This window comes from Amphiprion ocellaris, chromosome 7 (genome assembly GCF_022539595.1).
Source record: "Amphiprion ocellaris isolate individual 3 ecotype Okinawa chromosome 7, ASM2253959v1, whole genome shotgun sequence".
Classification (NCBI taxonomy): domain Eukaryota; kingdom Metazoa; phylum Chordata; class Actinopteri; family Pomacentridae; genus Amphiprion; species Amphiprion ocellaris.
In genome coordinates this window covers 25,811,791-25,838,747 of record NC_072772.1, presented here as the reverse complement: position 1 = coordinate 25,838,747, position 26,957 = coordinate 25,811,791, and the positions used below count along the sequence as shown (strand labels likewise).

Genomic DNA, 26,957 nt, shown 5'->3' with positions numbered 1-26,957 from the left:
TGCAAATGCAGGATGAGTTTTTTTGGTTTTTTTGGTCAGGAGTGGTTTGTGCCTTGCAGCTCTCCCATAGATGTCATTTTCGCCCAGTATCTGCCTTATTGTGGAATCATGTAGATGGACCTTAACTAAGCAAGTGTGGCCTGTAGTTCTTTTGATGTTTGTCTGGGTTATTTTTGTGACCTCCTGGATGAGATGTCAATGCAATCTTGAGAAATTGTGGTAGTTGGGCCAGTCCTGGGAAGGTTCACCACTGTTTATTATTTTTTTCATTTGTGGATAATGTCTCTCACTGTGATTCTCTGGATTCCCAGAGCCTTAGCAATGGCTTTGTAACCCTTTCCAAACTGATAAATGGCAATGACATTTGTCAGTCTTTGTTTCACATATGTTCTTGAAACTTTTTAGAAGGTGGCATCATTTGTTGCTTTTTGAGACCCTTTAGCCACTTCACAATGCAAGACAGGTTCTGTTTAGTAATGTTTGGATTCAACAAGCCTGGCAGTAATCATATGTGGATGTAGCTGGTGAAATTGAACCCAATTGCCAAATTTATTTGATCATTTGGTAGATTGGTAGCTAAGGGGGCAGTTGCTTTCAAACAAAGAGCAAAGTGGAGTTGGACAGCATATTTCCTTCAATAAATGTAATCGTCATTTAAAAACATTTTGTTTTCTTGGGTTATCCTTGTCTTATATTGAAATTATTTTGATGATCTGAAACATTTTAGGGTTACAAATATGCAACGATGAAAGATATCTGTTCAATGTTCTTTGAGAACAAAATGACGTAACAACGGTCAGTGGAAACTAAAATTATTAACCCACCGTGGGATGGATTCAAAATCACACAAAAAATCAAAATAAAGAATTTAAATCACAAGCTGATCCAACTTGCGTAAATTTCAACACAATAGTTTAAAATGTGTCTCAGTAGTGAATATGGCCCCAACATGCCTGAATGCTCTCTTGACAACGTCTGAGTATGCTTCTGATGAAATTATTCGATGGTACCCTGGGAGATCTCTTCCCAGAGCTGGAGCAGGGCATCAGTTAGCTCCTTAATAGTCTGTGGTGCCAATTGATAGTGTCAGATAGACCAAAACATATTGGCTCAGAGATTATCAGTTGAATTTAGGTCTGTAGACTTTCATCTCGATACCTAACATTAGTCATGGTACTATTGGTGAGCACATGGAGGTCTGTGCGACCCTCCAAGGATATGTCCCCAGACCATCACTGACCCACAACCAGACCAGTCATTGTGGATGATAATGCAGGCAGCATAGTGTTCACCAGGGCATCTCCAGACTCTTTCACATCTGTCCCATGTGCTCAGTGTGAACCTGCTCTCATCTATGAGGAGAACAGGACACAAATGACAAACCTGCCAATTCTGCTGTTCTCTGGCAAATGCCAGTCGAGCAACAGGGTGCTGGGCTGTGAGCACAGATGTCGAGCCCGAATGCCACCCTCATGGAGTCTGTTTCTATCAATTTGGTCAAAACCATGCACGAGTATCCCTCTGGAGATCTCTTTGTAGGGCTCTGGCAGTCCTCCTGTTCTGCTTCAAGCAGGTATCTTTCCTGTTGCTGGGTTGCTGTGGACAGGGCCATTCCTTCTTTGGCCCGGTCCAGCTCTTCTCAAGGAAAGGCTCATCTCCTGGTATCATGCTCTTGAGGCTGTACTGGGAGACACAGCAAATCTTCTTGCAACATCATGTATGACATCATGTATGGATGAACCATCCTGGAGGAGCTGGATTACCTGTACAACCTGGATGGGCTTGAGATACTGTCTCATGCTACTGGCAGTTACAAGGGACATAGCAAAACGTAAAACTTGAGAGAAATCAGTCAGGAAGGATAGGGAGCAAGAAATGGTCTGTGGCTGCAACTTGTAACACCATTCCTTTTTTGGGGGTTATCTTGCTGTTGCCTCCCCTGTCCACCTGTTGTCACTATGATTTTCATCATCTCAGTTGAAAGTGATTCACAATCACTTACACCTCCCAATCAGACTGAATGATATCCCAGAAGTTTTGTTGAGTTGGTGCTATACTGTGATGACAAAGTGTTTCCTTGATTTTCTTGGGTAGTGAACTCTGTTATTTGTCTGTGCCAAAGAGGACAGTGGCCAATCCATGCTATATGTGTCTGCAACTAGGTCATCAGACAGGTTTTTACAGGTTAAAAAAGGTTTGTCTGCGGTTTGTTGATTGTCTCAGATGAACAGGCTCTATATAAAAATTTGAATTTAGAAACAGTTTTGCCCCAACTGGCAATTGTTTGAGGTTGTATGTCTTCACAGTATGTATGAACTCAATTTGTCTCAGCCTTCTAGATAAGAATTTTTTGTGACTGTCTTAACTCTTCCTCTCCTCCCACAGGTGTTCTTTAGAGCAGGAACTCTGTCCAGGCTGGAGGAACAGCGAGATCTCCAGACTCGGAGGAATATCTCTCTGTTTCAGGCTGCCTGCAGGGGATACCTGTCCAGACAAGCCTTCAAGAAGAGGAAGGTAAGACTGCTGCATTTACCAGAGGAGGTGGGGTCACTTCGGTGTAGCCTTCAGTCTACTGCATGTTGAAAATATTTGAGGTATAATTCATGAACGAGTATGAGACATTAGTACATGTGATTGTATGAGGTGAAAAATTGCACTGCATATGGGAGAACCATCACATATAGAGCAAGGCAGCACAGGAAATAACCTCATTTTCGACCAAAGCAAACAGTGTGACCTTTATAAAACTGCTTTCTGTAGCTTCATTCATGAAGAAACTACAATGGTTCTTATGTACCATTCTTGTGACCAAGGATAATTCATGAACTACTATGTTATCAACACAGCTTAAAACTATGAGCTTTGTAAGTTCCAAATTAACTGTTAGAGACATATCCCTTTGTGAAAATCTAAGTGAACACAAAGCTTGATTAAAATGATTTCCTCTGAGATGAACTTGAGGTACTTGTTTTAATACTTTGTGGCTTACTTTCATTTCATTTGCTACCAGACTGATGCTTTTGTGTCAGACAAAGCATGAGTTTCAGATCACAAGTCCCCAGTAATCAACTGTCATCCCACCAAAGCTGTCAATCAATCTGTTGCTCCTTTCCACTGGGATTCTACAAAATCCTTGTCTCTTCTTCTGCCTCTGTAGTATTGATCAGTGGCTGTGGGGTATCATTCTCCTGTCCTTTCCAGCAATTCCTCTCCTCCTCCTGGCTAGCATACTTCCTAGTATCAGTCATATGACTATATGTTGGTTTTTTCTGCACTTACAGTTCTTGTTTTACTGTCACGACCATATTCCAATACAGTATTGTCAAAGAACTGTATGAATCCTGATGTTTTTACATTGCAGGCATACATTATGAAAATAAATAACCTTATAATGGTTTTTAACCTGAAAAAACTATTGGACATGTGCTATGATGTTTTCTCGCTGCCGGCTCGCTCCTCAAAAAATGTATACTGTGAAGTTGGAAATGCTCTCCACAAATTTATCAGATATTATACTAACTGTAAGCATTTTTTGCATACAATAAAGCTCCAAAGGGGTAACTTTAATTACATGATCACGTACAGTAGGGCAAAAGAGTATTTAGTTAGCCACCGATTGTGCAAGTTCTCTCACTTAAATGATGACAGAGGTCTGTAATTTTCATCATAGCTACACTTCAGACAGAATGTGAAAAAAAATCCAGGAAATCACACTGTAGGATTTTTTAAAAAATTATTTGTAAATTATGGTGGAAAATGAGTATTTGGTCAATAACAAAAGTTCAATTCAATACTTTGTAATATAACCTTTGTTGCCAATGACAGAGGTCAAACATTTACTGTAGGTCTTCACCAGGTTTGCACACATTGTAGCTGGTATTTTGGCCCATTACTCCATGCAGAGTAATGGGCCATGCAGTGAATAATAAAAAATAAAGAAACTACAGAAAGAGGAACAGGGAGGAAAAAAATTAGTAGAAATAAAAATTAAATATGACTCAATATTTACAGAAATTTACAGTAGTGCAAATTAAGATTAAGCTTTCATTACCATTTCAATTTATTCTTTCTTCCTGCACTGGGCTCGGGCCTGCCAACTAAAATTACTTTTGAAGGACTTCACTATTCTGTCTCCCCTGAAGAGCTCCGTTTGAATTGAACTAACATTATATGTAGTTGGGTATGTTCATGTCTAAGTAGAAGTGCACATACACTGATAAGCCACAACATTAAATTACTGACAGCTCTGGTGGATAACACTGATCATCTTGTTACAATGCCCTGCCCACACTGAGAAACCTGCTCAGGAATTGCTAAATGAAGGCGAGAGAGAACTCAAGGCCTCTGTACATCCCACATCCTAATCCAGTTGAGCATCTGTAGAATGTGGAACAAGCTCGAACAATAGAGGACCCACCCTGTGACCGACAGGACCCAAAAGATATGCTGCTTTTCTTACAGCAACAAGGGAGCCTACAAAATAGATAGGTATTTTTTTTATTTATTTATTTATTTTTTGTGTGGCTAATTGGTGTATGTCAGTGGTAAGTCAGCTGACTGAACAAAATGTCAACTCCATTTAACACTGATACTCGTTTGCATTTCTGTGATAGCCTCTAAATAAAATTCACACTATCTTTCACCAGCTGAGAGGATTCACTGTGTACCAGCAGCAGTAGGAAATGCTGGGTAGGTCCTCTTATATGCCTGGACAAGAATGAACAGTAATCTGGGAGATAGATATTGGCTGCTGTCAGTGAGATCAAGTATCACCATTCTACGAATCCTTCCCAGCCTTAAAAGGCAGTTTGAGCCCCATGCAGGACTGACAGATGCTGCCAATAAGTAAATAATGAAATGAGGTGAATGGTAATTGCATAATGTCCATACAGGAAATGACTGGCAGACAAAAAATTCAGATCACAAGGTTCATCAAAAAGGGGGTTCAATTTCATGACAATCATTTGGATTATAACTTCAGGTCCAGTCAAAAAAATGACCACAAGCTGTCTTATGTATCTCCATTCATTATCAGAGGAAATTCTTCCCAATCCACTCCAAAAATTGTCCGTAAACAATCTTCCTGACTAAATGCTCATAATCTGCCAAAAATCCAAGTAAATTGTGATAGCAGGTTTCAGACTCAGCATGTACCAAATTTCTCAGATTGTTCACAATTTCAACCTTGAATTTGTTTTGCAGTTTTGTCATTGATAACGCCCACACTTTGACTGAAATGTGCTCAGACCCTCTTTGTTTTGCCACAAGAAGTTTGTTCTTCCATTTTGTTTGTTTGCCTGCTCATGGGAACCTCTCCTATTGCCTTCCAAGTCCCCTTTTTCCCTTGGGTAGCAGCGTTCACAGCATTCTTGCAAATAAGTCAGGTGGAGGAGAATCAGAAAACTGAGAAAGTATGGAAAGATGGAGAAGGAGACTGAGCCTCACCATGCGGGAACAGACAAATAGAAGAGATCCGCCGTCTGCTTTGAAACCCTGCAGTCTGTCTCTCCTCTATCTCTTTGACATTCATGGGGAACAGTTGAGAGTGGAGGAGCGTAGGGGAATTCACTGCCAGCCAGCCAACACTGAGCCTAATTAAATAGTTGCCTAAAGACAGAACCCTCGCCCTACCTCCACCACCCTGCCTGGGAACAGGTGGGCCCAGGCAGATGCTGCTGCAATCTGAGCATTACATCTAGAAGAACTAAAGCAACTCACCACAAGAAAAGCTGACCCTGTTCTGTTGGGCTCACTTCTGCTTTAATGACTAGACTGAAAGACCAGCTCCACAAAGCTCCACCTGAATGTTGGGCAGGATTTCTCCATCTCACATCACATCACATTTACATTCCTCTATAGATGCCATGTATGCTTAATACTGCAAACATGGACCCACATGAGGCTGAATGCTCACCAAGTCATGCCTCTGTGCGGGATGGCCAGGTCTTTCTGTTTACATTTACATACCTCTGCGTAGCAGGCTAAACATTGTCCTGTTTGGTGTAGGTATGCCAAGCATGCAGAGAAATAAAAAACTTGTGACTATCAGGGTTTAAACAGTGTCAATCCATCTATTATCGGACACCACTGAATCCTCATTAGGGTCCTGGGTGGCTGGAGTCTATCCCAGCTGACTTAGGGTGAAGGAAGGAGACACCCTGGACTGGTCACCAGTCTATCACAGGGCTACATAAGGAGACAAACAATAACACTCACATTCACACGGGCAATTTAGAATCACCAATTAACCTGAGCATGTTTTTGGACTGTGGGAGGAATCTGGAGAAACCGATGAGAACCCACATAGACACAGGGAGAACCCCTGCACCACCAGTTGTGGCATTTAAAGATACAATTCTATTTGCTATTTGTTTCATAACTAATTTTTGGCCATGACTGGCTTTAATTAATAGTATATATTTCACATGGCGATGGGAAATGGGAAGAGAGAGGGGGATGACATGCAAAAATGCAACAATGGTTCCCAGTCACACTCAAACTGGAAATGCTGCAGTTGAAGACTTTTGGACTGGGGCCTTAACCTTGAACTGCTGACATAGATTCTCAATAGTACTAAGTCTGGGCTTTGATATTTTGGACCAACTTGAATGTGTGCTTCTGATTACTGTCATTCTAGAAAACCCAAATATAATCTAAAGCCAGACTGGCAGCAGATTTGTTAACGTTATGTTATTCCCACCATCATGTTTAGCTGTGGAAATTATGGTTTAGAGTTAAAGGTCCCTCGTTTTTGTTTGACAAGCAAAAGCAGTATCCATGTGCCCAAACCGCTCCAGTTTTACAGAACCATTCAAAAGTTTGAACACACCTTCGCATTCTGTGGTTTTTATTCATTTGAATTATTTTCAACATTGTAGATTAATACTGAAGACGTCAAAACTATGAAGGAACCCGTATGGAATTATGTTGTAAACAAAAAAGCAAAAGGGGGCTACTTTAAAGAATCTAAAATATAAAACATATTCTGGCTTGTTCAACACTTTTTTGTGTATCGTATCTGATTAGACCAAAAACAGACTTTCGAAATACAGCCCTCGTTTCACATGGTCATGTGCTGTATGAGCAATACAGCCTTTCTTAGGCTAGGCAAGTCGTGTTCTCTGGAATCCATTTGAGTTCAGCATTGATTGATGCAGACATTCAATTCAGACAGGGTTCAGGTGTGGTTTCAAAGCTAAACATTTCAATTTTCTACTTTTTTTTTCAAGAATTCCAATGATGTTTGATAATTTTGATCACCTTAATTTACAATGTGTTTGTTATACAGCAGTCTTAAAGATTTTTTTTAAAAGTATAAAATGAGAACCTTTGTTGACATGTTTGAATGTGGAACATTTACTGAATAATGTTTACCTTGGACAGAATTTTAGGAATATATTCCGTAACCTTACCCATTATCGCTTGGTGACTAATAATTTTAACATTAATTGTAACTTTGGAAAGATAAAGAAATATATAGGAAAATTATTTTAAATATATGATTAACATATCATGGTTGTAACATAACTTCTGTTTTTGATCCTTTTACTCTTCTGCATCCTTAAATTTTAATGACCTTTTTTATGATTTTATAAATGTGTCTTTTTTCTTTTTATAATTGTGTTTTCATCTGCTGTTTTAATGTCCTTGTGAAGCAATTTGAATCGCCTTGTTGCTGAAATGTGCTATATAAATAAATTAAACTTTAAACTTTTAAACTTTAAACTATATGAATAAATTATAAACACCAAATTTAAATGTGAGTTTGTTTTTACAAGACACATCACAGAAGACACATTACTCTAAAAGCAACAAGTATTGCTTACAGCTGATAGTGAATTATATACTATTTATTCTAAATATTGTTGCATGTATGTGTGTGTTTATGAGACAGATCCAGGATCTGGCCATCCGCTGCATCCAGAAAAACATAAAGAAGAATCGTGGTGTCAAAGATTGGCCATGGTGGAAGCTCTTCACCACCGTCAGACCTTTGATAGAGGTGCAGCTCACTGAGGAACAGATCCGGGGCAAGGATGTGAGTTTCCACACATGGCCAGTGGTGCATATTTGTAAGAAGATGTGGGTGATTTGAACCTTGAAATAGCAGAGTCACAACCACTGAGCCAGGACATAAGAAGAAGCAGACATTTTTGTTTTAAATATTTGAAGGCAGATATAAACTTTGAATAAAAGTAATTTTTCATTATACAAACCTTGTTTATGTCAGTATATCCATCAATTTTACAAATATCCTCCACAGTAATATAAAAACCAAAACTTTTCATGAAAGTGCTTGGAATTGTGAACATTCTGGCACAAATTTTACTAAAGGATTTGTATTAACATTTTCACAATCAGTATTTGTTTAATGATGATATTTTGTCATCCAAGCAGGATAATAGAGATCTGATATTAATATTACACAAGGAAAACATCCATGAGAACCAGTTATGGGTGTAGTTACTCTATCCACAAACATACAAGTATGTCTTCAATACTTTCTGTATTTCTTTTTCCAGGAAGAGATCCAGCAGCTCAAACAGAAGCTGGAGAAAATAGAGAAAGAGAGGAACGAGCTGAGACTGAACAGTGACCGTCTTGAGAGCCGGGTAAAAATAAACACATAAATACAGAGGGAGATTTGGGTCATGACTGAGGGAAAAAATACAGTTTATCACTACCCTTTTAGTAGTGAGGCAGCTGTAAAGGGTATTCAAAGAATCAGCTTTTGAGAGACGACAGTTCAGTTTCATGATTTGTTTTTTTGCTGTGATGTGCTCTGATGTGTGATATTGAAATTGAGTTTGGTCAGTTAGTTAGCCTGTTATTAACAAGTCACCAAACTTGGCCTTAAACAACGTCACACTGTTTCTGACAGAGTCAGTGTTTTAAGCTATACATCAATGAAATGTACTCTCACCGACCACTTTATTAGGTACACATGTTCAATTTCTTGTTGACACAAGTAGATAATCAGCCAATCACGTGGCCGCAACTCAATGCATTTAGGCATGTAGATGTGGCCAAGACAACTTGCTGAAGCATCAGAATGAGAAAGAAAGGGGATTTAAGTGAGTTTGAACCTAGCATGGTTGCTGGTGCTAGACGGGCTGGTCTGAGTATTTCAGAAACTGGGATTTTTATACACAATCATCTCTAGGGTTTACAGAGAATGGTCCGAAGTGAGCTGCAGTTGCATGGATGAAAATGCCTTGTTGATGTGAGAGGTCAGAGGAGAATGTGCTGACTGGTTGGAGATGATAGAAAGACACCAGTAACTCAAATAACCACTCGTTACAACCAAGGAATACAGAATACCAACTCTTTATGCACAACATGTCGAACCTTGAAGAAGATGGGCTACAGCAGCAGAAGACCACTGGGTTCCACTCCTGTCAGTTAAGAACAGGAAACTGAGGCTACAATCCGAACAGGCTCACCAAAATTGGACGATAGAAGATTGGAAATGTTGTCTGGTCTGATGGTCTCTATTTCATCTGCAACATTCAGATGGTAGGGTCAGAATTTGGCATAAACAACATGAAAGTATGGATCCATCCTGCCTTGTATCATTGATTCAGGCTGATGGTGGTGTAATGGTGTGAGGGATATTTTCTTGGCACACTTTGGGCCCCTTAGTACCAATTGAGCATCATTTAAATGCGACAGCCTATCTGAGGATTGTTGCTAACCATGTCTATCCTTTTATGACCACAGTGTACCATCTTCTGATGCTACTTCCACCAGGATAATGTACCATGTCACAAAGCTCAAATCATCTCAAACTGGTTTCTTGAACATGACAATGAGTTCATTGTAGTCCAATGACCTCCACAGTCACCAGATCTCATTCGAATAGAACTTTTGGGATGTGGTGGAATGGGAGATTCACATCCTGAATGTGCAACCAACAATCTGCAGCAACTGTGTGATGCTATCATATCAATATGGACCAAAATCTCTGAGGAATGTTTCTGACACAGTTGAAAGTATGCCATGTGAAGGATTAAGGCAGTTCTGAAGACAAAAGGGGTCCAACCTTTTTCTAGCAATGTGTACCTAATGAAGTGGCCAGTGAGTGTAGATGACTGCTTCACGCTTCATGTGTAGGACTGTGTGTGTGTTGCATCAGATCACAGAGCTGTCATCAGAGCTGGCTGATGAGCGGAACACTGGAGAATCAGCCTCTCAGCTGCTGGAGACAGAAACTTCTGAGAGACTCCGACTGGAGAAGGACATGAAAGATCTGCAGGTAGAGACATGCATGCACGCACGCACACACACACACACACACACACACACACACACACAGAGTATTTCTTTTTTTTTGTTTGCTTTCAAAATCATGACCCATCACACAGAAATCAGCAGAAGTGAGGCTACATGTGTCGCTTGTTAACAGATGGCAGATGGCCCTGCCCCTCATCTGTTATCCTGTGGTAGTTGCACAGTTTGCACAGAAACACGTCTGGTTAAATTCCTTAAATATTCCAATTTTCCATTGTGTATCTTAGAGTACTTCAGTGTGCAGTGTTTGAGCACAGTTGTAGGTGAGCTGTTGTGCTGAACTACAGGAAGTAGTGGAGGGGTTGGTGGAGAGAGAGAAGCAGAGATTTCCTAGATCTACACATTCTAGAAGAACCAAACAGCTTTATTTCATGTGCAAAATTTAATAAGTAACTGTGATAACAGAGATGAGTTGTGGGGGTTCAATCAATGCCTGCAATATTGTAATACTTTAAGATTTGCACAGTTCGTAGCGGAGCTAATTCAAGATGGGGCAATGGTCTGCATCTGTTCTACAACTGATGTGACTGATTTATTAATGTCTAACTAAATTCAGAATAAATTTCAGCATTTTTGGAAAATCCGTTTATTCAGTGTCGCTGTATTAAACAGACAATGAAGTCTATCCCTTCAGATTAGAGAGACAAAGAGGAAAATAAAACATGCTGGAGCACTAAAAGTAATGCAAATTATCATTCTAGAGCTGATGTGCACAGTAGTGTAAAAAAATGCAGAGTTTGTGGTGGTCATAAAAATGTAGTTAGTTAAATATCTATGTCCTGTGGATCCTTATCCCGTTTTAGTATTAGTCACAGCTATCTGTACTTGCAAAAATGTGGTACATGTTGATTCAGTTATTCTGATTTTTTTAAGTTAAAGTAAAGCTAGCCTTTATTATTATTTTTTTTTAAACTGTTCTTGCTGTCTTACTGCACTAAATAATTTTTTTTTAGTTATCTCTACTTCTAGCCATGATTGTTCTGTTTCAGTAGAGGTGTTGATCTTTATACTACAATGAAAAATGAACTTGCAGTGAGTAAAAATGTGACAAGAGCAAAAAAACACACAGACTGCTAAGGTGAAGACGATAAAGTTTTGTACAACACAGCTATATATTTTTTAACTTTACAACAAAGTTTGATGTACAGCCATGGCCAAAAGTTTTGAGAATCACACAAATATTAATTTTCATAAAGTCTACTGTCTCATTTTTTATGATGGCAATTTGCATGTACTCCAGAATGTTATGAAGTGTGATCAGATGAATTGCAATTAATTGCAAAGTCCCTCTTTGCCATGAAAATGAACTTAATCCCCCCAAAAACATTTCCAATGCATTTCAGTCCTGCCACAAAATGACCAGCTGACATCATGTCAGTGATTCTCTTGTTAACACAGGTGAGAGTGCTGATGAGGACAAGGTGGAGATCACTTTGTCATGCTGATTGAGTTAGAATAACAGACTGGAAGCTTTAAAAGAGGGTGGTGCTTGAAATCATTGTTCTTCCTCTGTTAACCATGGTTACCTGCATGGAAACACGTGCAGCCATCATTGCTTTGTACAAAAAGGGCTTTACAGGCAAGGATATTGCTGATACTAAGATTACACCTAAACCAACCATTTATCGGATCATCAAGAACTTCAATTGTTGTGAAGAAGGCTTCAGGGCGCCCAAGAAGGTCCAGCAAATGCCAGGACCATCTCCTAAAGTTGATTCAGCTGTGGGATCGGGGCACCACCAGTGCAGAGCTTGCTCAGGAATGGCAGCAGGCAGGTGTGAGTGCATCTGCACGCACAGAGAGGCGAAGACTTTTGGAGGATGGCCTGGTGTCAAGAAGGGCAGCAAAGAAGCCACTTCTCTCCAGGAAAAACATCAGGGACAGACTGATATTCTGCAAAAAGTACAGGGATTGGACTGCTGAGGACTGGGGTAAAGTCATTTTCTCTGATGAATCCCCTTTCCGATTGTTTGGGGCTTCTGGAAAAAAGCTTGTCCGGAGAAGAAAAGGTGAGCGCTACCATCAGTCCTGTGTCATGCCAATAGTAAAGCATCTTGAGACCATCCATGTGTGGGGTTGCTTTTCAGCCAAGGGACTGGGCTCACTCACAATTTTGAGTAAGAACACAGCCATGAATAAAGAATGGTACCAAAACATCCTCTGAGAGCAACTTCTCTCTGGATGGTTATCCAAGAACAGTTTGGTGACGAACAATGCCTTTTCCAGCATGATGGAGCACCTTGCCATAAGGTAAAAGTGATAACTACATGGCTCGGGGAACAAAACATCGAAATACTGCATTCACATCACGTTGGAGGGAGGGTAATGATGGGAAAGATTCCCATGTCACGTCATCTGACCACTCAAGATAGCAGCTGCCACTTCTCTGTGCTGCTCTTCACTCAGTACTGGAGATTCCAGATGTCTGAATCAGTAACTACGACCAAAAAGTAACAAGAAGGCACAAATGTTAACACAGTCACTTAAATTATTAGTTGAGTAACAGTTGTTTTGCAGAGTTGGGTTTGTTAGGAATAAAAATAAATTGCTTGTTTATTATAGACCAATAATTGTTGTGTATGTAATTACCTTTAACAAGACACTTTGACAGAAAATGTCCATGTTTTCTTGATTTTCTCTCTTTAACATCAACTTCTGCCTCAAGAGTGACTAAAATAACTGACCTTCTATGGGTATACTCGGCAGACACAGGCTTTATAAAGTGTAATGGTATAACATAGCTAATTTACAATTTACCATTGATCTTCTGCCCACCTAGTTGAGCTTTGCATTAAGGGAGAGTACAAATTGACATTGTACACTTCACTAGAGTATCCTCGCAGATCAAGTGTACTGATTTATGTTTGATACTTCGCTGTGATATTGGTAAGTGGTCCTTCAATATACTTTTTCCTTTTAATATATACATTTTTTAATTTGCAGAATCGCCACTGTACAAAATGAAAAAAAAATCTTTCTGAATCTGTGGCTAATTTAAGAGGCAATCAAAGCGAGGTGTCACTCATAATAATAGATGAGAGAATATTAGGGCTCACAGTATTTGATTTTATATTATTAAATACAATGAAACTTTATTCTGGTAAGCAACCTACACAAAGACCCTAAGACCCTAAGTTGAAGGAAGAATTGTCCAAGAACTACTGAATAGTTTAAACTGCCAAACAATGGCAATGATGATGTCTTTAAGGAACAAGGATATTGGCAGCCAGATAATGATAATATGATGAATAGAATTACATCTGCTGTGTTTTATTTGTTTTCTGTGTCATATGACAATTCCAAATTCACTGAGATTTAGGCGTTATGCTTCTTAATGTTTTTATTCTATGAAGAGAGGAATCTGTACTAATTGTGAATTTTGATTGTCTCTGAGAGAAAATTAAAATTCCAAGAAAATGCAGAATGCTGCCAGGTTCAGAAAGGATGGATTCTGCGAGTATTGTGTCATTTTTCTTTTTAATATAACAGTTACTTGTATACATTGAAGTACTTACTGACTGCAGTAATTAGCAATAAAGTGATCCCTTCATAGAGCGACGATGATGGAAACAAAATCTTCTTAGTTGAAGACAATGTACTTGCTTTATGAATGAACAACACACTTGCAATAGAAAAGATTATATCTGTAAATGTGTTCAAAGCATATTTTATCAAACACCAGGTCAGCTGTAGCTGCACTTAAACCCATAGCAGTAAGTCTCTGTATGGAGTCATTCATGGATACACACAGTCTCCATGTCTTTCTCTGCCATACATCAGTATTTTCTTCTGCTGCTGCCAGTGCCTCTCTCACATCTACACAACCACGCACCACTTTTCCACACCTGCCCTCCCCTGCTCCCTCCATCCATTGCCTGATTTTATTTCTATTTTTTTCATTGGAGGGTTGTTGAAATAGATTGCTCAGATCGCCAAGGGGAGGAGTTTCCTATAAATTGGTCGAATTATAATAATGGGAAATTTCTTGAGTGTGTGATTGAGGGAGAGGCACAAGATGGCAATGTGGTATTCACTGCATGTTTTGTAATGTTGCACTGGGAAGGATTAGATGTATACTACCGTTCAGAAGTTTGGGGTCACCCAGACAATTTAATGTTTTCCATGAAAACTCACACCTTTATTCATGTACTAACATAATTGAAACAAGGTTTTTCTAATCATCAATCAGCCTTTCAACACCATTAGCTAACACAATGTAGCATTAGAATACAGGAGTGAAGGTTGCTGGAAATGTTCCTCTGTACCTCTATATAGATATTCTATTAAAAATCAGCTGTTTCCAGCTAGGATAGTCAATTATCACATTAACAATGTCTAGACTAGATTTATCAGTCATTTAATGTTATCTTCATTGAAAAGAAAACTGCTTTTCTTTCAAAAATAAGGACATTTCTAAGTGACCCCAAACTTTTCAACGGCAGTGTATGTACATATTTAGATTACACTCTCCAGTATATTTCTGTGCTGAGTTTAAAAATGAGGTTCAGCAATGGCCAAAATCCTACTTGTTCCTTCACTCATCTCTGTTACTTTTAAGTCTCACATTTGCTTTTGTAAAGCTGAGATTTAAAAGTAACGTTCAAAAACAAAATTGACTTTGTAGGGACATGCATGTATATTGTCGATTTGGGGATTACCATTATTTATTTAACTGTACCTTTTTTGGTAATTGAAAGATGGTAACACGTTTCCTGGTGACACAAAACACATTTCCATTTTTTAAACAACATAATTGTATATCCTTTTCAAAAATATAACAGAAGTTAAGTACAGCTGAAATTTGGCTGTGCTTCTCCATTTTCACTTAGGTCACATGCTTTTGGTTCCTATATCAGCATGTGTTGTATGCTGTTGGCAGATCTGGTGGATTTCAGCTAAACAGGCTTTCTTGCAAGCACATGTCTTTTCAGAGACATCCACAGGGTTTAGGTCAATTTTTCAAGAAGCCCATTCCAAGAATTTTATTTTAGTTTGTTTTCGTTAACTCATACTCCTTTTTGCTTATTGCACAGATGACCTTGAAATTTGAAGATGCTTTGAGGTCCATGATTCTGTTTTTTTCTGTAAAACTGTAATGTCCTTGTCAAATCTCTACTGAGTTCTTTGGATTTTCCTGTTGTGATTCAGTTTATTGTACGTGTCGAAAGGTCAAAATTTGTAAGTGGTTGCTATTAAATGGGGCTGAAACCTGACACTTTCTCAGATAACCTACACTACCAGTCATAAGTTTGGACACACCTTCTCATTCAATTTTTTTTTTTTTTTTGTATTATTTTCTACATTGTAGATTAATACTGAAGATTCACACTTTTGTGTTTACAACAAATGTTCCATATGTGTTCTTTTCTAGTTTTGATGTCTTCAGTATTAATCTACAATGTAGATTCAGTTGAATTTTATTTATATAGTGCCAATTATAATTCAGATTGTCTCAAGATGCTTTGCAGAACCCATATGTCTGTATGTATTTAGTTAGTACCTATTACTTAAATAGCTCAGAATAGCAGTTTAAAATACTTTCTTACAACATATACAGTACCATACATTATACTGTGATCAAAGTATTTCCTATAAGAAGTGGAAAAAAATAAAGAACTTTGGGGAATCTGTTCAGCTTGTAGTATTTTCTGAATTTGACAAATTTCACAGGAAATTTACAATTACATTTCTGTTGCTTTGTACAGACAAAACTGTTTTGGTTTTCACCAGTGTAGCGCCACTTCATTAACCACTTTTTACCAAAAATGGTCACCAAGTTGATACGACACAACAACATGACAGAAAAAATGGAAACAAAAAGAAAAATATGATTGCTGTAAGTGAAGACTGTATTTTTTATACACTCCCCTCCAAGGTTTTAGACTGGCCAAGTCAGTCTCTAGACTTCACCCCTAAAGAGCAGCATTTTACCTGCTAAAGAGGAGACTGAAGGGAATATTTCCCCAAAACAAAAAACTGAAAGAGGCTGGGTGAAAGCCTGGAAAAGCATCACAAAAGAAGAATGCAAAAGTTTGATGACGACAATGGGTCACAGGCTTGATGCAGTTATTGTAAGCAAAGGATTTGCAACTAAATATTAAGTCTTATTCACTTTAATCTATTTTAAATCTATCTGCTCCAATACATTTGCTCACCTAAAAATTTGTTGTTCTGTTACAGATAATGCTATCTTCTAAGTCGTGTATCAGATCCAGATGTAAATACCTGGAAATAAATGCTGAAATGTTTGATGTAAAACCCAAATGTTTTCAGTCTACAGCAAAAATAAAGGAACTGGCCTCACTGTTCCAAAACCTTTGGAGGGGAGTGTATGCACTGTGTGGGTAGCAATTTCTCAAATTATATGGATAATGTGCCAGTTTGTCCTATTGATATCATTGTGTTTTGTGACTGTTTTCAAATCTAACCAATGGCTGCCCTTTCTATTCAGTGATCAATAATATAACTCAATTCAGAACCACTGCTACAAATTCAAGTTACCAGATTGAACTGTAATTTCCTTGCAAATGAATATCTTAATATTTTATTCTTTTTATTTTATTCTTCAAAGAGTTTACTCATTAGCTTTGTGTTTCATTCACCCCACAGCGATAACAGTCACCTAATGTGAATGGTGACCTTCAGAATCTTGGGCTATATCATCTTTTAAAAAAGCTCCACAAATCCAGTGTCATGATAGATAAGCTGTGAGTTCTCATCTTAAACTGTAATTTTTTTTTAGATTTTTCAGAAAGTTTTTGCAAAAATAATACACTGAAGTTCGCAGTTGTCTGAAGAGCTACTTTGAACATTCCTGCCCTTAATGCAATCATGCCATCATAATAAAAGTGACTGTAAACTTTCTCATCCAGACACGTGTCTGAGAAATTTCATTTGTTTTTGTTTTGGCTCCAACTTATGACAACTTAAAGAACTACTGAAACAGATGTGTTCATGTTGTTAAAGAAACTTCTCTTCTCCTACACCAGACCAAGTTTGACAGCATGAAGAAACAGATGGAGTCCATGGAGATGGAGGTGATGGAGGCACGACTCATCAGGGCTTCTGAACTCAATGGAGAGATGGAAGATGACGACACAGGTTAGACACACTCTAGACACAGACCTGGTGTGGCCAAAATAATAGAACATCCATCAGCATGGCAGTAATTGGCAATCCTCTGAGATTCCACACATTCATGTTATGCTGCTTTTAAAACACATAAAAAGGTATGTAAGGTTAAATACTCCTGACAATTAGGAGTATGGTAAAGCTGCTGGACACCCACACAGGTGTTTGATTAGATGCCCTCTCAGATCCAGCCATAGTGACAGCTGGTGAGGTGGAACATAGAAGTCTTAGTAGCTGTGTAACATACTACTGTGTAAACAGATGTTCAGACAGAAGAATAACATTGACTGAGAATTATAAGGAATGTTTGTTGTACACTTTTTGTAGCATTTAGTTGGGTTGACAGTCCTTCTGTTGGGGTCCTGCTTTACCAGTGCAATGGTCACACAGAGATAACTGAGAAGCTGTATTTTTAACTCCAGTGCATATGTCAGTCTGAACACAGCTTTCCTTATGAATTGTAATCATCTGCTGGATTTATTATATATTTATCATTAAAAATGTGCATGTGACATGTAATATGCAGCTTTCACAATCAGCATATTTACAAACTTTTCTAGTTTGAAACATTTTAGTTTTTTCTTGGTGAAAGTTCTAGATTTTCTTTGTTAGTTGTTACTGTATTTTCTGTTAGTCATCTAATTCAACCTTTTTGTCACTAGGTCAAATGGAATAAGTATTATTAAAGTTTCAGTTTTTCCCCAGGCACAGGTCCAAATACAGGGAAACTGTTGACAAAAAAGATTGGTAGTCACAATTAGTCTTCCACCATCACAAGCTTCATTTTGTTTTGTTTAGGTTCTGTAAACAGAAGGAGCTCTGAGCTGAATGAACCTCTGATAGTCTCTTCACACACTCATATCATCAAACTTGTATTGTGTTTTTTGTTATTTTTTCTGCTCTCTGAATGAACTGTACATACACATGCTTCCATAAAGACGTCACAATAGTAGTAATTACCTCCCAGACTGTGAGAAAACTCAGTGGGTGTTCAGTGAAGGTGCAGGAACTGCAGGGGTGGTGTCCAATCGATGCTTTTACAAAAGCCAAGAATAGTTCTTGTGAAGAAGTACATTAGAAATGGGTCAGTTCAAAGTTAAAAATGAAGTAAGGATTCAGTTCCAGATGCCCTGCAAGCAGGCGGCCAGTTGTCTTTGTGTGGCGTATAGGCTTTGTGAATGTAGAATTGATTTCTGTCCTCATGTTCATAGGTTGCAACTGCTTTGGTGGTTTATACCCTGGTAGACTTGAAATAACATTGCATCACTGTCATGAAAGTGTTTTCATGTCAGATTTTAATTACATTCCACACATGTAGGTTACACCTCACAGAGATTCCTTAAAATAAATGATACACTGTGTGCTTGAGAGAGCAAAGAAACATCAGTGTACACAGCGGAGACGCTGCTGTCACCTACTGTACATGATGTTTGTCGCAGGCATTTTATTCTGTCAGACATTCTTTTAAGGGCATGTATACTGAGTTCATCATGACAACAAATAAACATTGAGAAAGAAATATTTCTCTATTCAATAATGTAATCCAGATTTTCCATTCTGATTTAAATCTGAATTTCAGGCATAAATCCAGGATATCAAAAGCCTTAATGCTGAGCTTTCCCCTGCACTCCTCCTTTGCATAGACTAAACTGTCTGCTTTTGGGATTAGGAAACATTTTAACCCTTTCAACGCCCTGCAAGATATGACACCATGTAGATGTGGTTTTCAGGCAAACATTTTTTATATCCATTTTTTCAATGATAAACATATGTTATATGAGAGGTATGCAGCAAATGTAATAAAATAGTAAACTCTGACTGTAACCATGTTGCTGTAACAGGAGGAGAGTGGAGACTGAAGTATGAACGAGCCATCAGGGAGATTGAGTTCACCAAGAAAAGGCTGCAGCAGGAGTTTGATGACAAGCTGGAGGTGGAGCAGCAGAACAAGCGGCAGCTGGAGAGGAGGGTGAGTAAACACTGATGCATACCTATGATGGACTGTTGTACTTAGCTGATTGGTCGTGTCATAATAAGGATTACTGTAGTAGTTGAAGGGGCTGTTTTCTGCATACCAACAAGTGTTTTTCACATTAAGAGGCCAAGAGACTCCACCAGTTAACTTTCAACAAAACTCACATATAAACTGAAAACTATTTCAGGTGACGACTTCATGAAGCTAGTTAGCATATTAATATTAAAGAAATGCTGTCATCAAGGCAAACTGTTCTCAGATTTGTTGTTTGCATGTTTTTTGTGCAGATAAGCGACCTGCAGGCTGATTATGAAGAATCCCAACGAAACATCCAGCAGCTGAAGAAGAAAACCCAGCGGTTGACAGCTGAACTGCAGGACACTAAACTTCACTTGGAGGGCCAACAAAGTCGTAACCACGACCTGGAAAAGAAGCAGAGAAAGTCAGTACACACACGTATCATGTTTGTACATACATATGACTTTACACAGCTATTTTACCTTCATCTACCAGGTTTCCACAGACTGTGTAGAATCCAGTGGTGTTGCTGTAGTAACTCTAATAGCTGTTCCTGATAGTTTATAGCATCATGCTGTGCGGAGGCAGCAGACAAGTCTCAAGCTCATTTGTATTGCAGCTAAACTATGTATGTGAAACTACTGCCAAGAGATGTGCTCTGTAGCTGTAAAAGTGTTGCTGAATATGCATGATGTAGTTCTAACAGAGGTTATATGTAGGATCTTCTTCATGACCAGCACAGCACATTTTAAATTGTTAAATTTTTCATAATCTTTAACAAAATGAATTTTACTTTGCAGATGTCATCAGAGTAGCATAGATGTGTTGATTAGTGTAGTGTGTGAAAATGTGTGTGGGTTGTTGTGCGTTTGCCTGTAGATTTGACAGTGAGCTCAGTGCAGCCCAGGAGGAGGTGCAGAGGGAGAAGAGCCTGAGGGAGAAACTGGCCCGAGAGAAAGACATGCTGACTGGAGAGACCTTCAGCCTCCGACAGCAGCTGGAGGTACGTAACTCTGATAGGATTTTTTTTGTTGTTGAAGTATTCTCCTATAAATGTATTTATTTAAGATTATTTGTATAGATATAAGAATGCACACTGTAAATCTAACAACCTACTTTTTCTTACACACATCGCAGCTCATTGCTTTTTAAAAAAAAAAAGCTTGGTAAAGTGAAAGTCAAATTTAATTATATGGCAAATTTAAAAGCAACAGGAGTTGAACAAAAGTGCTGTACAGATAGTAAAATAAGAATGAACGCAGTGAATGAACAGCTGCCCAGTGGCATGGTGGTTAGCACTTTCGCCTTGCAGCTAGAAGATGGTTCACATCCCGGCCTTCCCGGGATCTTTCTGCATGGAGATTGCATGTTCTCCCTGTGCATACGTGGGTTTTCTCCAGGTACTCCAGCTTCCTCCCACAGTCCAGAAACACACTGAGGTTAATTCTAAATTGTCTGTAGTATCATAGTTTGGCTCTATATGTTAGGCTGTGATAGACTGGTGACCTGTCCAGGGTGTCCCCTGCCTTCACCCTAAGTCAGCTGAGATGGACTTCAGCCCCCCACGACCCTAATGAGGATCAAGCGGTGTAGAGATAATGGATGGAATGGTCAATGAATGAAAGACAAAACTAAATAGAATTAATAAAATAATAGCAAGAATAAAATACCAGATGGCAATAGAGAAAGTGAAGCTGTCAGGCTGTACTTGAATCAAACGTCAAGAGGTGGGTCTAAAGTAGCGATTTAAAAGTTGTTAGCCTGGATATTGGAACGTAATCTTGAAGCCAAGTTGTGGAAATACTTTTCTGTGTGTGTGAACACCTTGTGGCTACCTGCTGAATGTAATAAATATTTTCTCAGCTTTACCTGATCACCTGTAATTGTGTCAGTTTCTCTTTCATGTTCACACTGTAATTCCCTGCCTGATGCGCCCTGCCCTCTGTTCTGACTGCAACCTTCTGTCCCATAGGACAAGGACCTGGAGGTGTGTGCAGTCAACCTGAAGGTGGACCAGCTGGAGGCCGAGCTGCTGGACCTTAACTCCCAGGAATCCAAGGATGAGGCATCGCTAGCCAAGGTCTTCTTTCTTTGTTTCTCTTTAATTATTCTTCTTTGTGTAAACGTGTTTTGTTTTTTTTTTTGTTTTTTTTTTATGCTGCAGCTTACCTTTTTGGTATGAAGCCCTTTGCACTGAATTTACTGCATGCATTCTTTTCATGCTACAGCAGTTCTGTTAACAGTGTCACTGGTCGAGACATGCAGTTGTGTAATACAAGTACACACCCACAGCAAAATATTCCATTCTGTATTTTTTCTAAATATATTACTATATCCTCTTTTATTATAAATTATTTTTGTATTTTTTTTATGATCCAGGTAAGGAAGCAGCTTCGTGACATGGAGGCCAAGTTGAAGGACCAGGAGGAGGAGCTGGATGAGCAGGCTGGCACCATCCAGATGTTGGAGCAGGTACAGACAAGCACAGTGCTTCCATTAAAGCTGCATTTATTTTTTGGCCACTGGGTCAGAAGAAGTCAAAAATCCACTTGCAGACAAACCAATGTTGAGTTATCACATGTCTGTTACCTCACAGTTGTTTCTGTTTGTGTCCAGCAGGCAGTATTAGTATTCATTTGAATTAATGTAAGCTGAACATTCAACCTGCTTTAGCTGCAGATTTGGCAGGTATTCCCCACAAGAAAATCTGTTAAATATAGAGAATATAGCCAAAAAGAAGAAAATCTTTTCTTTGATATCCCCTGTATGATGTCCACCTCAGCCTGCTGCTCCTGCTGCTGTTGTCATTAGTGACAGCCAGCTCTATAGTGCCATATTTCAGTGCAGTTACACCTATTTGGTTACAACAGTGATCCACTCTCTTCTATCAAGTTGGTAAAATTCACTAAACTATGTAGTTGATGAAATCCAGTTTTTCTCCTCCTTCTTTCTCCTAAGTAAAGATTGTTGTTCAGAACATTCAGGAAGCAATTTATCATCCCAGTATAACTTTGACTGTTACAAAACACAGTCAGCATTCTGTGCTTGGGATAGCTTATAACAGCTGCTATTCATTTACTTTAGATTTCTTGTGGACTTGATAACAGTACAATGTTGTGTTGTAAGTTCTGCCAAGGACTGCTTATAAGTTAAAGAAGCATTCATTTGTAACCCTGCTGTGCAGTCAGTTTCTTTATCTCAGTGACCACACAGATTGATCACCTTTTCTGTCCAGCTCGTTGCATTAAATGATGCTCAATTGGTACTAAGAGGCCCAAAGTGTGCCAAATATAATATATATATCCCACATCGTTACACCACCAACATCAGCCTGAACCCTTGATACAAGGCAGGATGGATCCATGCTTTCATGCCAAATTCTGACCCTACCATCTCAATGTTGCAGATGAAATAGAGACTCATCAGACCAGGCAACATTTTTCCAATCTTCTATTGTCCAATTTTTTTGAGCCTGTTTGAATTATAGCCTCAGTTTCCTGTTCTTAGCTGACAGGAGTGGAACCCAGTGTAGTCTTCTGCTGCTGTAGCCCTTCGTTAAGATTTAACGTATTGTGCGTTCAGAGATGGTATTCTGCATTCCTTGGTTGTAACGAGAGTGGTTATTTGAGTTACTGTTGCCTTTCTATCATCTCCAACCAGTCAGCCCATTCTCCTCTGACCTCTCATATCAACAAGGCATTTTGGTCCACACTATGGCCACTCACTGGATATTTTTTCTTTTTCAGACCATTCTCTGTAAACCATTGAGATGGTTATGCATGAAAATCGCAGTAGATCAGCAGTTTCTGAAATACTCACACCAGCCCGTCTGGCACCAGCAACCATGCCACATTCAAAGTCACTTAAATCCTCTTTCTTTGCCATTCTGATGCTTGGTTTGAGCTTCTTCCACTTAATTTTCAGTGATGAAATAATTACAGCACACCATCTTTGCCACAAAAAACAATCATGCTTTTTTATTTTTTCATGGATTAGTTATAGGTCATACACATACAGTGCATACAGAAACTTGATTAATCAATTTTGGTGATGTATAAAGCTGTGTTAATGATTTTTTTCTAAGTGGCATGGCCTTGGTGAGTTATTACAAGTGATGACAGCAGCTGACTCCTCTGAGAAACGTTTCTTGTCTAATGGTTAAACAAACAAGATACACCCTTGTGAAAACAAAAGTGTCTTAAGCCCCTTTCAGGCATGCACTCTTTTCCTTTAATCTGACAGCATCTGAACTTGTTGGGTTCATGTCTGAATGAACACTCTGGTCACTTGTCTACATCAGAGTCACAATGGCAATTTTACTACAAAGGTCAGACCTTTTACCATTTCTGTATCACTTTCAACAACAACACAAGTCGTATCTGCTTGCTGTCAAACTAACAGATATGCACCAGATAGGACCTCAATAACTGTTTTGAACATGAACGTAATGCAAGTGAGGGATCAGAGTGCATCAGCACAGGCAGATATCCGAGTTTACTGGCCCGTATTATAGATGTATTCATAGCTCTGAATACTATATAAAATAAGATTGAGAATCAACTCAGTAATCCTTTAAGCAACAGTCAGCAGAGAGGGTATAATGTGGGATCTGCATGTTTCTTTCAGGCCAAGCTGCGTCTAGAGATGGAGATGGAGCGTTTGCGTCAAACCCATTCCAAGGAGATCGAGAGCAAAGATGATGAGGTGGAGGAGATCAGGCAGTCCTGCAATAAGAAGGTCAGGAGCGTAATTGTACATACACAACTTCCATGTAATGCCTGGAACACTCAAGGGTAAAATGTTGCTGTTGGGCACCAAAAAGTAAAGACTAGCCACAGAGACCGTGACAGACAGTAGGAGAAACAGTAAGAACACAGATGACAAAAGACAAACGGAACACTGACAACAACAAATTACCCATCCATCATCTCTACACCACTTAATCCTCTGTAGGGTCGCAGGGGGCTGGAGTCTGTCCAGGTGACTTAGGGTGAAGGCAGGGAACACCCTGGACAGGTCACCAGTCTATCACAGGGCTACACATACAGACAAACAATCACACTCACATTGACTCATATGGACAATTTAGAGTTACTAATTAACCTCAGCATATTTTTGGACTGTGGGAAGAAGTCGGAGAACCCGGAGAACCCGGTGAGAACCCCCACAGAGAGAACATGGAAAATCCACACAGAAAGATCGTGGATTCATGTCCCAGCGTGGGCCTAGAATCTTCTAGTCGTGAGAAAACAGTGCTAACCAATGAGCCACCCTGCAGCCCACAACAAATTATACTGCCATAAATTGAATTCTGCATGTAAAGTCATTTTATGAGGCCCTTTGTATGCACTACAGCAACACATCACAAAAAGTTGCAGGGAAATACCTTTCTGAAAAGGCCAGTATTTCTTATGATTGCTGTTAAGCTACTCTCAGTGTCTGCATAGGAATTACACACTAAATACTTTCCTCCAGCTTAAAGGTCACATAAAAGCTCGTTTTCCTGATAGGCTTTTATTTAAAATATATAAATGTTCATCCTGACTGGATTTGTATAAAAACAGAAACTCAGAGCCTCAGATGGCTTATAACGCATGTGGAATGTTACGTTGGATGGGTGACAATACTATGAAAATGTATTTTGTACTAATCTTGGCCTTATTGAGTAAAAGACCTTAATTATATCATGAAAGCATTAAGTCAGCTTTTCTTTTTACATTTTCAGAATTTGTAAGTTTAATAGCTAACCCTTTTAGTGTTGCTGATATTTTTTATTGATTATCTTAACACAGAAGTTCACAGAATTTATCATGACATTTGTCAGATGAAGTAAATGATGTGGCTTTTAAGTTCATGTGAAGATCATGGCTCTCATGAGCGGCTTAACTGCTACATGATAACATGGCTGATATGCAGCTTGGGAGCACGTTAAGTGTGTGACAGAGAGTGAAATCTTGGTGCATCATTAGCTTTATTGCTATTGATGCACTTGATGATATTTTGTATTTGTTTTGCTGTGCTGGTGCTGACTGCCCCATCTTTACCCTTCATCAGCCAAGCCCAGATTAGCCCATGTATAATTAGCTTTTACTTAGGGCTGGGCGATATAGCCTAAAAAAAAAATCTCAGATTTTTTCACAAAAAATCCCGATTCACGATTTATCCGATTTTTTTTTTTTCACCCCCTACCTAATCTCTGCACGTGGGAGTCCAGTCTACTTCATGCAAATGAGCTGCAGCCCTCTCTGGGTAAACACACTGGATCGCAGCTGGAAATGCGCCGCATGTGGCATGCTGGTCCGGTTGCTGTGCGTTTCCAGCTGTGATCCGGTGTTCCAGTTTAACTGATGATCAGGTTCACTGGCAACAGTTTCTGTCCTCCACGTCCTAACCGTCATTTCAGAGCACTTTAACCGCTGACAATACTTTTTTTTAAAAAAGGAAGTAAATGGATCCGACCTGGTCAAAACAAACAATATATTTGTGTGACTTCCCAAACACCCTGGCTGGTTTAGAAATGGCAGAAGATACTTTTAAAGATGTCGCAGAGGAAGACTAGAGTGAATTGTGGTGTTTGACAGTATTTGATTTAATGACATGTTCTAAGGTGGATACCTTAGAGTACATGTAGGGTAAATATACAAATATGGCAGCACAATATCTTCAGAGTCCAACAGGAATATCTGTAGCTGTAATGTTCATATGTGACTGTAGTCTACTTCGATACCTCCAATAGGTGCTTATGGCTCACTGTGTAGAGCGAATAAACCATTGTTTGTTTTGACCAGATCGAATCCCTTTACTTTGTTTTTTTTTTTTTTTTAAATATATAAATACTGTCAGCGGTTAAAGTGCTCTGAATGACGGTTAGGACGTGGAGGACTGAACGAGTTTCATTGTTTTCTGAGTGACTAGTTTAAACAACGTGGTCTCAGTTTTTTGCGATGTATTTTAACAAATCAAGCTAATGTGCTGCGTGTTGTTCTGATGGGAGGCTGCTGAGAGTCTGAGTGTTTCTGTGAACAAACCCGAGTTAAGCTCGAAGTTTTGCTTTGGCTCTGTTCCACTGAACACACAAACTAACACACAACACAGCAGCGGACGTGCTTTCATGTTGTGGGTTTTCTTGGTGAGACAATAAATAGTTTTCTGACTCGTTCTTAACCAGGCAGCCTGTGTTAAGTTGTGACTATCCCCAGCTGACATGGGCGTGATTCCTGAACAATCACCAAGTGTCAAACACCTGGCAGGATGACAGTGATCCACATGGATGAAGCAGAATGCTTGTCGAGCTGATTGGTAGCACAATGAGTAAAACGATGGTCTCGTAATTTTATCGCTGGATAACGGTGGTTTGGAATCCTCTCACTGTACTTGAAAAATATGTGTTTTTTTTATTTCGGCCCGCACATTTCTTTTTACTGTCTGTAGATGATAGTTACATTGATATAGACTTTGTTAAGTAGTGATGCCGATGTTTTTCGTTGAGGTCTTCTTTATCTGGTATCTTTATTTCACGTAAATCCAGGTCTGATCGTGACAA

At 39.1% G+C, this 26,957-nt stretch overlaps 1 protein-coding gene across 13 annotated transcripts in view; it reads left to right on the top strand.

Moving 5' to 3' along the window:
- Nucleotides 1-26,957, top strand: part of myo18ab (myosin XVIIIA b) — a 207,556-nt gene that overhangs the window by 134,331 nt on the left and 46,268 nt on the right. For all 13 annotated transcript variants that reach the window (XM_055012350.1, XM_055012349.1, XM_055012348.1 and 10 more), the window contains 11 exons: nt 2,386-2,514; nt 7,895-8,038; nt 8,523-8,612; nt 10,136-10,255; nt 17,280-17,391; nt 19,263-19,390; nt 19,684-19,838; nt 20,294-20,417; nt 21,387-21,494; nt 21,794-21,886; nt 24,041-24,151. In XM_055012350.1, the coding sequence (XP_054868325.1) occupies nt 2,386-2,514; nt 7,895-8,038; nt 8,523-8,612; nt 10,136-10,255; nt 17,280-17,391; nt 19,263-19,390; nt 19,684-19,838; nt 20,294-20,417; nt 21,387-21,494; nt 21,794-21,886; nt 24,041-24,151 (1,314 nt within the window). The remainder of the gene's footprint in view (nt 1-2,385; nt 2,515-7,894; nt 8,039-8,522; nt 8,613-10,135; nt 10,256-17,279; nt 17,392-19,262; nt 19,391-19,683; nt 19,839-20,293; nt 20,418-21,386; nt 21,495-21,793; nt 21,887-24,040; nt 24,152-26,957) is intronic.